At 33.4% G+C, this 12,130-nt stretch overlaps 1 protein-coding gene and 1 non-coding gene across 2 annotated transcripts in view; one reads left to right on the forward strand and one right to left on the reverse strand.

Moving 5' to 3' along the window:
- LOC124539322 (facilitated trehalose transporter Tret1-like) overlaps positions 1–11,869 on the forward strand; it is a 61,682-nt gene extending 49,813 nt beyond the window's left edge. The window contains exons 3-5 of the mRNA XM_047116682.1: positions 859–1,024; positions 4,413–4,600; positions 9,239–11,869. Of these exons, the coding sequence (XP_046972638.1) occupies positions 859–1,024; positions 4,413–4,600; positions 9,239–10,303 (1,419 nt within the window). The 3' untranslated portion in view covers positions 10,304–11,869. The remainder of the gene's footprint in view (positions 1–858; positions 1,025–4,412; positions 4,601–9,238) is intronic.
- On the reverse strand, positions 3,635–3,706 carry Trnag-ucc. Its single transcript has one exon. It is a non-coding gene; the product is annotated as a tRNA-Gly (tRNA).
- Positions 11,870–12,130: the final 261 nt, after the last annotated feature.

Here is a 12,130-nt window from a genome sequence, read left to right on the forward strand (position 1 = left end):
GACGGTGACCACTTACCATCAGGTGGCCTATATGCTCGTCCGGCAACGTATTCCGTAAAAAAATAGAAATAAATAAAAAAGAATATCATCTCGATATTTTGCCTTAAATCCCATATATTCAGGAATTCTACATTATAACGTAGATTTTTCGGTCAACCGCTGTCAAGGCGTTATTAAAATTCAGCTGAAACAAAGCGCTTTACTTTGTATATGAATTTGACGCGGTAAGTCCAGCTCGCTAAGGCTTTCAAGATAAACAGCGGATTATTTGCTGAAAATGCACATTTCCACGGCTAATTCCAAAGTTATAACACATATCTCGCGAAACGATATATGAATAAACTTATTTCGTAAGTAAGGGATCATGAAATGCCTCCTGCTTTATAAAAGCCCCATCTTTGTTTAAGGAGGGGGTTCCACCCTAATGTGGGTTGATACACGTGTAAAATAATTTCATTAATATAAGATACATTAAGGTTTCCTTACAATGATTTCATTAATCATGATGAACACAAGATGAATTATAAACATGAATTAAACACAAAATTCAATAATGACTTTCTGGGTTTGAACTCACAATAATCGGTTATAATCTCATCTTAAATAATCAAAACCGAAAATAGATAAATCCAAAAAACCAAAATTAAAAAAAATCTAAATCAAAATAAACTTTATTCAAGTGGGCTTTTACAAGCACTTTTGAATCGTCATTTAACAATTAAGTAAAGGCTTTGCCCATCTTCAATATATATTCACTTTTATTAGTGTTGAAAAGGTTAATATTCACAATATATAACTGATATTATCGATTTGATGTCAGCACAAAACACTAAAATAATAAATGTTTTTTTTCTCCAGGTAATAGCGGCCCTTGCAGTATCCCTGGCCCCGTTCTCAGCGGGACTCGGAAAGGGCTACAGCTCCCCAGCAATAGCATCCCTCCAAGGTCCCGGGAACGCAACGCGAAGAGACTTCCAACTCACTGACCAACAGGCTTCCTGGCTGGCTTCTCTATCGTTCCTGGGTAAGTAGACTAATTAATATTATATTTATAACATACTTATTTATTACTAACGGTTACGGACCTTGTACGCTTTTGAATATAACAAAAAAAAATATTATTGTAGCCTAAGTTACTCCCTATTATATCAGTTATCAGAAAGGGAAAGTCCCATAAAAATCTTTGCAGCCGTTCCAGAGGAACAAACAGACAGACAAACAGACAAAAATTGTAAAAAAATATTGTGTATATGTACCGTGTATAAATACATATGCATTGGGCTAAAAAGGACTATTTCAATATTACAAACAGACACTTCGATTTTATTATATGTAGGTATAAATATAGTTTCAATAAATGGATATTCTTTTATTATGATCTAAATTCATATGTTTTTCTTGGTGGTAGGGCTTTGTGCAAGCCCCTCTGGGTAGGTACCACCCACTCATCAGTTATTCTACCGCCAAATAACAGTAGTCAGTATTGTTGTGTTCCGGTTTGAAGGGTGTGTAAGCCAGTGTAACTACAGGCACATGGGACATAACAACTTAGTTCCCACGATTGGTGGCACATTGACGATGTAAGGAATAGTTAATATTTCTTACAGCATAATTGTCTATGGGTGATGGTGACCACTTACCATCAGGTGGCCCATATGCTCGTCCGCCAACCTATACCATAAAAAAAGGAGAAATCAAACGGTTCAGTAATTTTTCGTCTTTTGTTTGTCAACTATTTTTTTAGTTGTATAGGAAAAACTATTTATCGACCGCAGCCTCACTCTCCATATAGTTTTGAGCTGACGTGGTAGGTATAAAACCAGTCCATCGTTTGGAGTACAAGCGTGCTTCATACCAAATTTCATATCAAATTTGGTTCAGGGGTTTTGTAGTGAAAGAGCTACAGACAGACAGAGTTGATTTCACATTTAAAATATTAATATAGATTTCAATAATATAGATTTTAATCTTTAAATATGTGCAATGGTTTTCTATTAACGTTTTACGTTTAATATTACTAGTAATTCCCTAAAATGGAGTATGCAGTCAAGAATGGTATCCTTAATGTTTAGAATATATTTATTATTTTTAGATAATCAAAATTAATTATAGTGTTATTCAAGTAGGTTTTACAAGCATTTTTGAGAAGCTACCACTGTTTCGAAAAGTAGATTCTAACGAAAAGAAATATAAGATTATCCTTACTCCTTGTGCACATACAATGATTATCACAGATTTTATCAAAGTGATCAATGTTACACATGGATATTATATAATATATAATATCCATGATTAGATTATATACATATTATGTAAATGTATATTCTTCTAATTATAATATATAAATTTAAAAAAGTTTTACATAACATAACATAACAAGAGAAAAGAAAATTGCTTGCAAAACGGCTTTATCGCTGATAGCGATCTCTCAGAGGCAACTTTGAGAATGTTGCGATTATACTTACAAAAAGATAGTACCACTATACTACTCAAATGTCCAATGTTTGTCTAATTCCAATTATTAAGATAACAAGCTATCCCTTAATGTCCCACACAAGTAACATAAAAATCTATATAAAACGTTCATATATCCAGTGGCGGATTTACCAATAGGCTAAGTAGGCTGGAGCCTAGGGCGGCAGATTTAGGGGGGCGGAAAATTTAGCCCAAATTATGATTAAATGAAATGAAAAAAACTTATAATTATAGTATACACATTACGTCCGTAATCCGTATACTCGTCACTACATGGCGGGTTGGAAAAATAATCTAGTAACTGACAGAAATATCACCTAGTTTATAATCATACTGATAACAGAAAAAATCGATGTAATGAGAACGATAGAACACAAATCATAAATGTTGCAAAAAAAAGTAGGGGCGGCAAAAATTTAATAGCCTACTAGCGGCAGATTTGTAAATCCGCCACTGCATATATCCTTCCTGGAACACGCTTTTCGCTTCTATAATAAGATTCCAGAGCTATTTTTAACTTAGCCTATCAAAGAAGTTAAAGGTCATGTCATAAAATATTGATACACATTAATCTATACAAGATTAAAATATAATATTAATATATTATTGATACTTTTCTGACATATTCTGTAATTAAATTAAAATAGGACCCGCTGAGTTTGTATCGCCGGTTCTTCTTTCAGAGTATTTACTTTCCCGAATTACTGGATTCGCTTAATTTGACTATTAATAATTAAGTGTAATGCTTCTGTATTGAATGAAGTAATTTGAGCTAAGTTTTTATAACATATTACATATACATATAAGCAGTTATTATAGACCCATTAAATAATCTTGGTGTGCTAAATGATTCCAATTGTGTCGACGAGGTAAAGCTGAAGCCTTCATTATAAAGTTCCCTCAATTATTTCTTAGCGAGAACAAATTCAAATTCAAATTCAAATTCAAATCCATATATGTATATGACGATTAACTAATCGTTAATAATTGATAGGAGCATTGCTTTCTATACATCTAATAATGATATATAGATTAACTAAAACATAGCAACGAACGAATAGTTAAATACAATAAATGAATAAAATAGTATATACTTTAATGCCCCTTATTAATAACTATTATTTCGTGCTTACAAAATAATATAAATCTAAAAAGAGAGTGCGTAGGCCGGGAATCGAACCCGGATCAACTGCTTGGAAGGCAACTATGCTGACCATTACACCACCAACGCATGTGCCTAGTGAACTGAAATTATACATCGTATAATATCAAATTATGTTAAATAATATTCATGGAGATTATTTTAAACACTTAACATATAATAATATATTATATAACAAAAGCATATATCGATGATTACGTCATAACGACGTGACGATATTTACAATAGAAATATCAATATAATATGATTAGCTATCTATCTTTTTCATTAATTATTATTTATATATGCTGATATTTATATGATATTGGTTTTATATGACGTAATTACTGTATCTAACGAAGTTCTGAGTATATAATTATATTTTTTAGTATGAAGTTGATCTAAATGTCATTTGTAACCTATTTATTTCAGTCCCAATCACTTCAAAAGTGCCGAGATGGCCCAGTGGTTAGAATGCATTCAACTTAACAAATGATTGCGGGTTTAAACCCAAGCAAGCACCACTGAATCTTCATGTGCTAAATTTGTGTTTATAATTATAAATCATCTCATGCTCGACGGCAAAGCAAAACATCGTGAGGAAATCTGCATGTGTTTAATTTCATAGAAATTCTGCCACATGTGTATTCCACCAACCAACATTGAAACAGTGTGGAGGAATATGTTCCAAAACTTCTCCTTAAAGGTAGAGGAGGCCTTAGCCCAACTGTGGGGTATTTACAGGCTGTTGTTGTAAACACTTCAATACAGCACCAATTGTTTGACATATTTCAAGGCGCTCTCTTCGGCGGAATGGCGGGCGGTGCTGCGATGCGTCACGGCAGACGTCGGGTGCTCTCATTGGCTGCCGCGCCCTGCAGCCTGTCATGGCTGCTGACGGTGCTGGCAACATCTGTGCGAATGATGTGCATCACAGCTTTCTTGGGCGGGTTCTGCTGCTCTATACTGACCATGTTATCGCAGGTAAAGATTACTATTTTAATTTCTAATAATATAATATAATCTTATATTATAATAGCGATAGTGTTTATTTGTTTGTTACATTTTAACTACTCAAAAAATCGATGAATTTTCCATACACATTATCAGGATTAACAGTGATTTAGGGTAACCAATACCTGAACTACCCTTCCCGCCTTCACAGACAAACGAATCAACATTCTAATACAATTATAATACAAAGGAACGGCAACGAGGATAATTACAAAATAAAGAAGTAGTTTTCCCTTAATCACAACTGTTAACATTTTACTTGGTGGCAAAACTTCATTGCTAGTCCGTCTGGGTAGATTTGATATTCTACCGGCAAACAGCAATACCCATAATTGTTACGTTCTTGCTTGGGTAGTGAGCCAATGTAACCAGCACGAGGGAAATAATATCTTACTTGCAATGTGAGCAATGGTTAATATTCCTTTCAGCATCATTGTCTATGGGCCGTGACCACTTACCACCAGGGCCCATTATCATAAAAAACTGTATATGTTCGCCGTAGTAGTGTAACTGTATACTGAAATCAAAGCTGTGAAATAAAAAAAATAGTTCATATAACACGTGAATATTCATCCATTTAAATTATAAAGATATTGCACATCTCGAGTGCTTAGCGTGGAAGCGCTCCTGGAGACAGACTCAGATTTAATAAAACGTAACTACAATTATGCAGCGCTTATATGATCACGATTTAATAACAGCGAGTAGACATTTCATATGTTATTATGGTTTTTTACACAAAATAAATAAATATTAGACAACATCGGATCATTACTCTGATCCCATTGTTAGGAGCTAAAGCACTTGTGCTATGGATCAGAAGTAACGACGGTACCACAAACACCCAGATGTAGGACAACATAGAAAACTACTTTTTATACATCGACTCGGCCGGGAATCGAAACGTGGACTTCAGAGTGGCGTACCCATGACAACCGGAGAACACACTACTCGACCACGGAGGTCGTCAATCGTCGTTTTAATTGGTCTCCATCGCCCAATGTTGGCGCTGAATGGAATAATAACCAACCCACATCACCACTGCACCACCAACTCTTGGAGTTATAATATGTCCTTTTAATTTTTGTTGGAGCTACATTGGTGCTTTCACCCTTCCAACACAATAATGAGTAGTCTTGTTTGGCTGTTGAACAACTGATTAGTGGTAGCAAACCACTCACCTCAGCGGGAAGTCATTAGGTACAACATCACACGATTGTATATATTTAATACTATGACTCCATCACGGCATCCTAACAGAACTTTCATCCCCCAAATTAAATTCGTGAAATGTAATAATACCGGAAGTCTAATCAACAAATTTCAGCACATTTGATTTCGCGTTTTACAAGCTTGATTTAAAATTTAAAATAACTACTGGTTCGGAATATTAATTCTACCGAGAAACGGCAAGGAAAGGTACACTTTATCAAAAATTATATTACATATAAATTAAAATCCCACAAAAAACATTAAATGTAAAAAAATGCCAAGTCTCTCGATGCGATCTTTCCATCGTAAAAAGTTTTGAGATCTCATAGAAGCCAAGTCCTATTAAAATTTTTTTGTAGTTATAAATCAACATTTAGTAATTGTATCAATAATTTTTTTAATTAACACAGTGTGATAAATGCCGTAAATAAAATAAATACTTGTCGACAAACTGAAATGAGACATCAAAAAGGAAAGTCACGACCCATTATTATTTATCACGACAAATCAAAGTCAAAATTAAATAACAATTTCGTAACAAAGGCGACTCTTAATCTTTATGGACGGAACAATTCTAATTCTTCAAAATTTTCTCTCGCACTCGTTAAAGGAGAATGAACCTTATTTTTTATCTGATAAGATTTATTTTTCCCAAACTGTTAAACTTCTTCGAGGCCAATTTTTGTTCGCAGTTTTGTAAGTTATTTTCGAATTTGATTGTAAATTTTGTAAATGTTTATGAGACGGAAAATAATTAAGAATTTTATATTGTCAGAAATCGCATATTTTATTTAATCAAGATCAAAATATACTTTATTCGATAAGGCTTTAACAAGCACTTTTGTATCATTAAGCTACCACCGGTTGGGGAAGTAGATTCTACCGAGAAGAAGCGACAAGAAACTCAGTAGATTTATCATAATATGTCCAGATCGATTTTTAGTCACGTGATTTAAAAGCTAGTTATCTAGGTAAATGACATGTCATATATTTGAAAGAACGGGTGACAAAATAAATACTACAACCTATTTTTAAATAAACATAAAGTAAATCTAAAATAATAGAAAGTCATTTTTAGTCACTTTCTTGTTGGTAGGGCTTTGTGCAAGCCCGTCTGGGTACCACCCACTCATCAGTTATTCTACCTCCAAACATGATGAGTGAGACAATACTGAGTACTAGTCAGTACTCAGTATTGTTGTGTTCCGGCTTGAAGGGTGAATGAGCCAGTGTAACTACAGGCATAAGGGATATAATATCTTAGTTCCCAAGGTTAGTGGTGCATTGACGATTTAAGGAATAGTTAATATTTCTTACAGCGTCATTGTCTATGGGTATTCACCAAAATTTGCGTAACTATTATACCGCGAAACTGTATTTCAGTGTTAAAAAAATCTTATTTAACACAGAACTCTTACATTATGAAACAACATTTTACATTTAAAAACAATTCATAGTTAATAATGAACTGCATAAAATATAAAATTAGTCCACTGCATATACATAAATGCATTGCAGTAAATTTTATATCTGTTAAAACGAGCTAAAAGTTAGTGGCCAGATATATTATAAAGAGCCTTCTGCAAAGCCTCCGCCATTGTACTCGGCTATATAAATGGAAAATTCTGACATATTTCAACAATTGTTTTTTACCTTTTACACTACAAAGCAAGTGATACTATGTTATGCACTAAGAACAAATACTGATATAGAAATGGTATCGAATTATCTTTTTAAAAATAAAATAAGCTTACTCTAATGAGTAACGACAATATATCCTTTTTGAAGAAAAAGTTTGAGATTTTCATCACTCTACTACACTACAAAGCTTTTGCTCAACACGTGTAGCTTTTCTCAAGAAGTTTTTTTTATATATATATTAAAATATACTACAAAGCAGCAGAGATGGGCCAGTGATTGGAATATCCTAATCGATAAAATTGCGGGTTCGAACCCAGGCAAGCACCACTGAATATTCATTTGCTTAATTTGTATTTATATTTCATCTAGTGCTCAGCGGTGAAGAAAAACATCGTTAGGAAACCTGCATGTGTCTAATTTCATAGAAATTCTGCTATATCTGTATTCCACCAATCCGCATTGGAACAACGTGGTGGAATATATTCTAAATCTTCTCAAAGGAAGGCCTTAGCCCAACAGTGGGAAATTTACAGGCTGTTGTTGTTGTTGAAACAGTCAATGTCTTTGATCAGTGCTACAGAAACCGCAGGTTATTTATTGAAGTTATCAAGTTGATGGCATATCTGTCAACTGTTTAACGGTTACGTAAGCTTTTATCGAAAAATGAAAATGCAGAGCTCGATTTCATTGAAATACGTTTGACAAAAATGTTTCTTTGTCACTTCAGCAAACCTTTTCTTTTGTTATGATAGATACACGATTTATTGCTGTAAGTGATATAATACAAATTTAAAGCGTTAATATTATAGACAAAATATACAAATGATATAATTATTTTTGAAGAACTGATACGTATTTTTAATTAATTGCCAATTTTCAAACATTGTTTTTCGATAACAATACTTAGTTTTCTAGTAGAACCTTATTTTTTTAATATGAAGAAGTAAGAGTGAATGATAAAGTTGCCTTATGAATGAAAAAACATGTCTTTTAGGAATGCAAAGCGATTGAAATCGAGAAATAATAGTTGTAGTAGTAATCCCACTACTAGGCTAATCAGTTAAGGAGCATATTCCACCACGCTGCCCCAATGCGTGTTGGTAGATTTGAATTTCGTTGAAAGTAGACATATGCAGCTTCTCTCATGATGTTTACCTTCATACCATACCATACCATAATACCGCGGAACTCGAGATGAATTTTTAATATTATACAAATTAGGCCGTTGAAAATTCAGCGGTGTTTGCTTTCTTCTTCTTTTAGAGACGAATGATGTAACAAACACAAGGCTCTTTAGTGAAAAAGTTCAAATATCCGAAATTAATATTAATTAGCTCATCCGGTAATAAATTAAATACCCGCCGATCAAATTACTCAACAAAATTCATAACCGAAAACTTCGTCATACTGCGAAGAATTTCTCCTCTCTAACGACTTACTTTAATATTTTACAATGGAAAACTTTTATGTTAGCGCTAAGATTTTATTACTTATTAGCTCAAACAAAGACGCGGCCTGCATTGTAATTTGGGTGCCTCATAAACTTTGATGAACTTTACCGTGTTATGATAAACAACGACGTAATTTTGTAGGAAATTTTCGGTACACGCTTTCGTTAAACCCGGGAGGAACTACCGTACGATTATTACTTTGATGAAATTTTGTCTCCTGCACGATATACTTTTAGGATTCAAACAAAATTAATTGTTGTATATTTCTTTATTAAATTCTCATTGCAATATTTTTTTTTTTCAGGTTTACATCAGTGAAATATCAGTACCAGATATACGGGGATGTCTTAGCGCTGTTTTGAAAATCGTCGGTCATCTTGGAGTTCTGTTCAGCTTTACCATCGGCGCGTACCTCGACTGGCAGCAGCTAGCGCTATGTATATCTGCTGCGCCCCTACTTCTCTTCTGTACTGTTCTTTACATACCAGAAACACCAAGTTATCTCGTTTTAATTGGAAAAGATGAAGAAGCCTACAAAAGCCTCCTTTGGTTGAGGGGACCAAACTCCGATGTTGCTCAAGAATTGGCCACTATAAGGACCAACGTTTTAGCCAGCAAAAACTTTAGCCAACGCCAGAGTCAAATGTCTAGTAGCCAACTAATAAACTCTTTGGACGTAAGAACAATGAATCGTCTGCTCGGACCTATTTTGGTGACATGTGGATTGATGATGTTTCAACGTTTTTCAGGCGCTCATGCCTTTTCTTTTTACGCTGTTCCGATATTTAGAAAAACGTTTGGTGGAATGAATCCACACGGAGCGGCCATAGCTGTCTCTTTCGTGCAACTGCTTGCGTCTTGCCTTTCTGGTCTATTGATTGATACTGTTGGTCGTCTGCCATTACTGATCGTGAGCTCCGTGCTCATGTCAATGGCATTAGCTGGATTTGGAAGTTACGCTTATTATGAGGAGGTTCATAGGAATCAAAGAATACAAAATGTGATGTTTCATCAAACGGTTGGGCAAAATGACTGGATTCCATTGTTGTGTGTACTTGTGTTTACCATCGCTTTCTCATTGGGTATGAGCCCAATTTCCTGGCTCCTGATTGGTGAATTATTTCCTCTAGAATACAGGGCATTTGGCAGTGCAATGGCTACTGCATTTAGCTACCTCTGTGCTTTTGTCGGTGTTAAAACTTTCGTAGATTTTCAACAGGCTCTTGGGTTGCATGGTGCGTTTTGGTTATACGCGTCTATAAGCGTTGGCGGTTTGTGTTTTGTCGTATGTTGTGTGCCCGAAACGAAAGGCAGAGATTTAGACGAAATGGATCCAAATTACGTTCAAAGTTTATCCCCCAAAAGGTAAGTCAATTTCGGTGGAACAGTTTGTATACTTGAAAACAAAATCAATAGACAAAAACAATATTAAATTATTAATAAAACACTTGAAGTTATTATTCTCATATTAAAGTATATAAATTTGAAGCAAATCAGAAATACGGTGATTGTTTTCAAGTGAACACTTGGGCAAAATATATCCAAAATGTAGGAACAAAAAGATATCGAATCCACCACAAAATTTTGGCTGTGCTTATTAAAGTAAAACAATGATGATATGACACTAAATTTATAAACGTGGTCCTTTTTGATTGTAGAATTTTAGGAATTAAATATTATACCTATTTGCATATCCTCGGAACCATATCTAGAAATATTTTCATCATTAAATATTTTCTAAATCCTCTGTGTAGTCAGTTTGATCAAAGAAAATTTATCTTATTCAATTGAATCCCAAGCCCACTGTGTACAAATATTCATATCATTATTATATTTTATTTAAACATTTATTATCATTAACGTGGAAAAATTGTGGATTATTTTTGTAAAAAAAAAACGTTGATATTTTTGAATATTTTGACAAAGTATATTTCTGCTACAACGATCATGCTGACTATAGACAGATTATATAATTTAGGTCCATTTACCTTCACCTAAATTGTCTTAATTAATCTATATTCTTAATACTAGAATTACATTTCTCATTTTATTTACAACACAAATATAACGGTGTTAATCTTTCAAATTAATCACGATAAAATTGAACAATAGTAGAATAATGACAAAAAGTATAAAAAGTCTGAAGAACATGATTGTAATATTAGAATATGATGTCTAATATTAGGGTATTATCAAAATAGCGTATCAGCTTGCACCGTTTATGAATATTTTTACGTATAAGTACGTAACACCGCTGATCCATCATAAAGTGTTTCATAGTTCTTCTTTGCGAGGGTGACTAATTTAGAATCTTCTGCGAAAATTACATTGAAACTCTTTGACTTAGAAAAGCTGCTCTAAATATTCAAAAGACAATTTCCTGATTGTTCAATATTATTGTGATTAATACATTTAAAAAACCTTATAACGAGCTTTCTTACCTAATTATATATGACAATAATATTAAGACAATAAATAAATATATCTTACTCCTATTTAGACTAAAAATAAACGCCACGTTTCAAAAGGACTATTAATTAGTAAATTTCAGTAGTTAAATCCCTATTTTTAACTTGGAAGTGTATATTTTATCTTCAACTTTCCTTAGCGATGTTATTCTGGTGTAATTACTGTTATTGGCAATCTGATAGATGGATAGATTATATGTTACATGAGTATTATCTCATACTGCAGAACGACTAATCAATCGTATATAAAACGCAGATGCCTGTTACTGGATTTCAAGTTAAAAAAGAATTATGAATTTGTAAATAAATTAAGGTGATTTCTGATACATTTTCAACCGTCTTTAAAAAGGTGAAGATTATCAATTCGTCTGTATTTTTTTTATATCCAAAGAACATTATTTGTAGCGAATATTTATTAATATAAAGAACGCAACATTGTAGGATCCTTGCATTAATTAATTCATTTTTAATTTACTTTAGGGATATTGTTTCGACTTTGTGAATTTGAGTGGTACAGAATGAGATGTCGGAGTAATCTGATTCCACCTTTAGGAAATCTGCGTTTCGTTTTGCGATTCGAACGTTAGTCATAAAAATCGCTATAATCAAACGTCAGTGCGATGGGGAAATACTGAAAAAGTAACGTAGAAGCGTTCGTGGAATATTTTTGAATGAATACTTGTTTTATCACAAAACAAATATGAGTACAACTATTTTTTGTCGTTAAA

Source organism: Vanessa cardui, chromosome 22, assembly GCF_905220365.1.
Source record: "Vanessa cardui chromosome 22, ilVanCard2.1, whole genome shotgun sequence".
Lineage (NCBI taxonomy): Eukaryota > Metazoa > Arthropoda > Insecta > Lepidoptera > Nymphalidae > Vanessa > Vanessa cardui.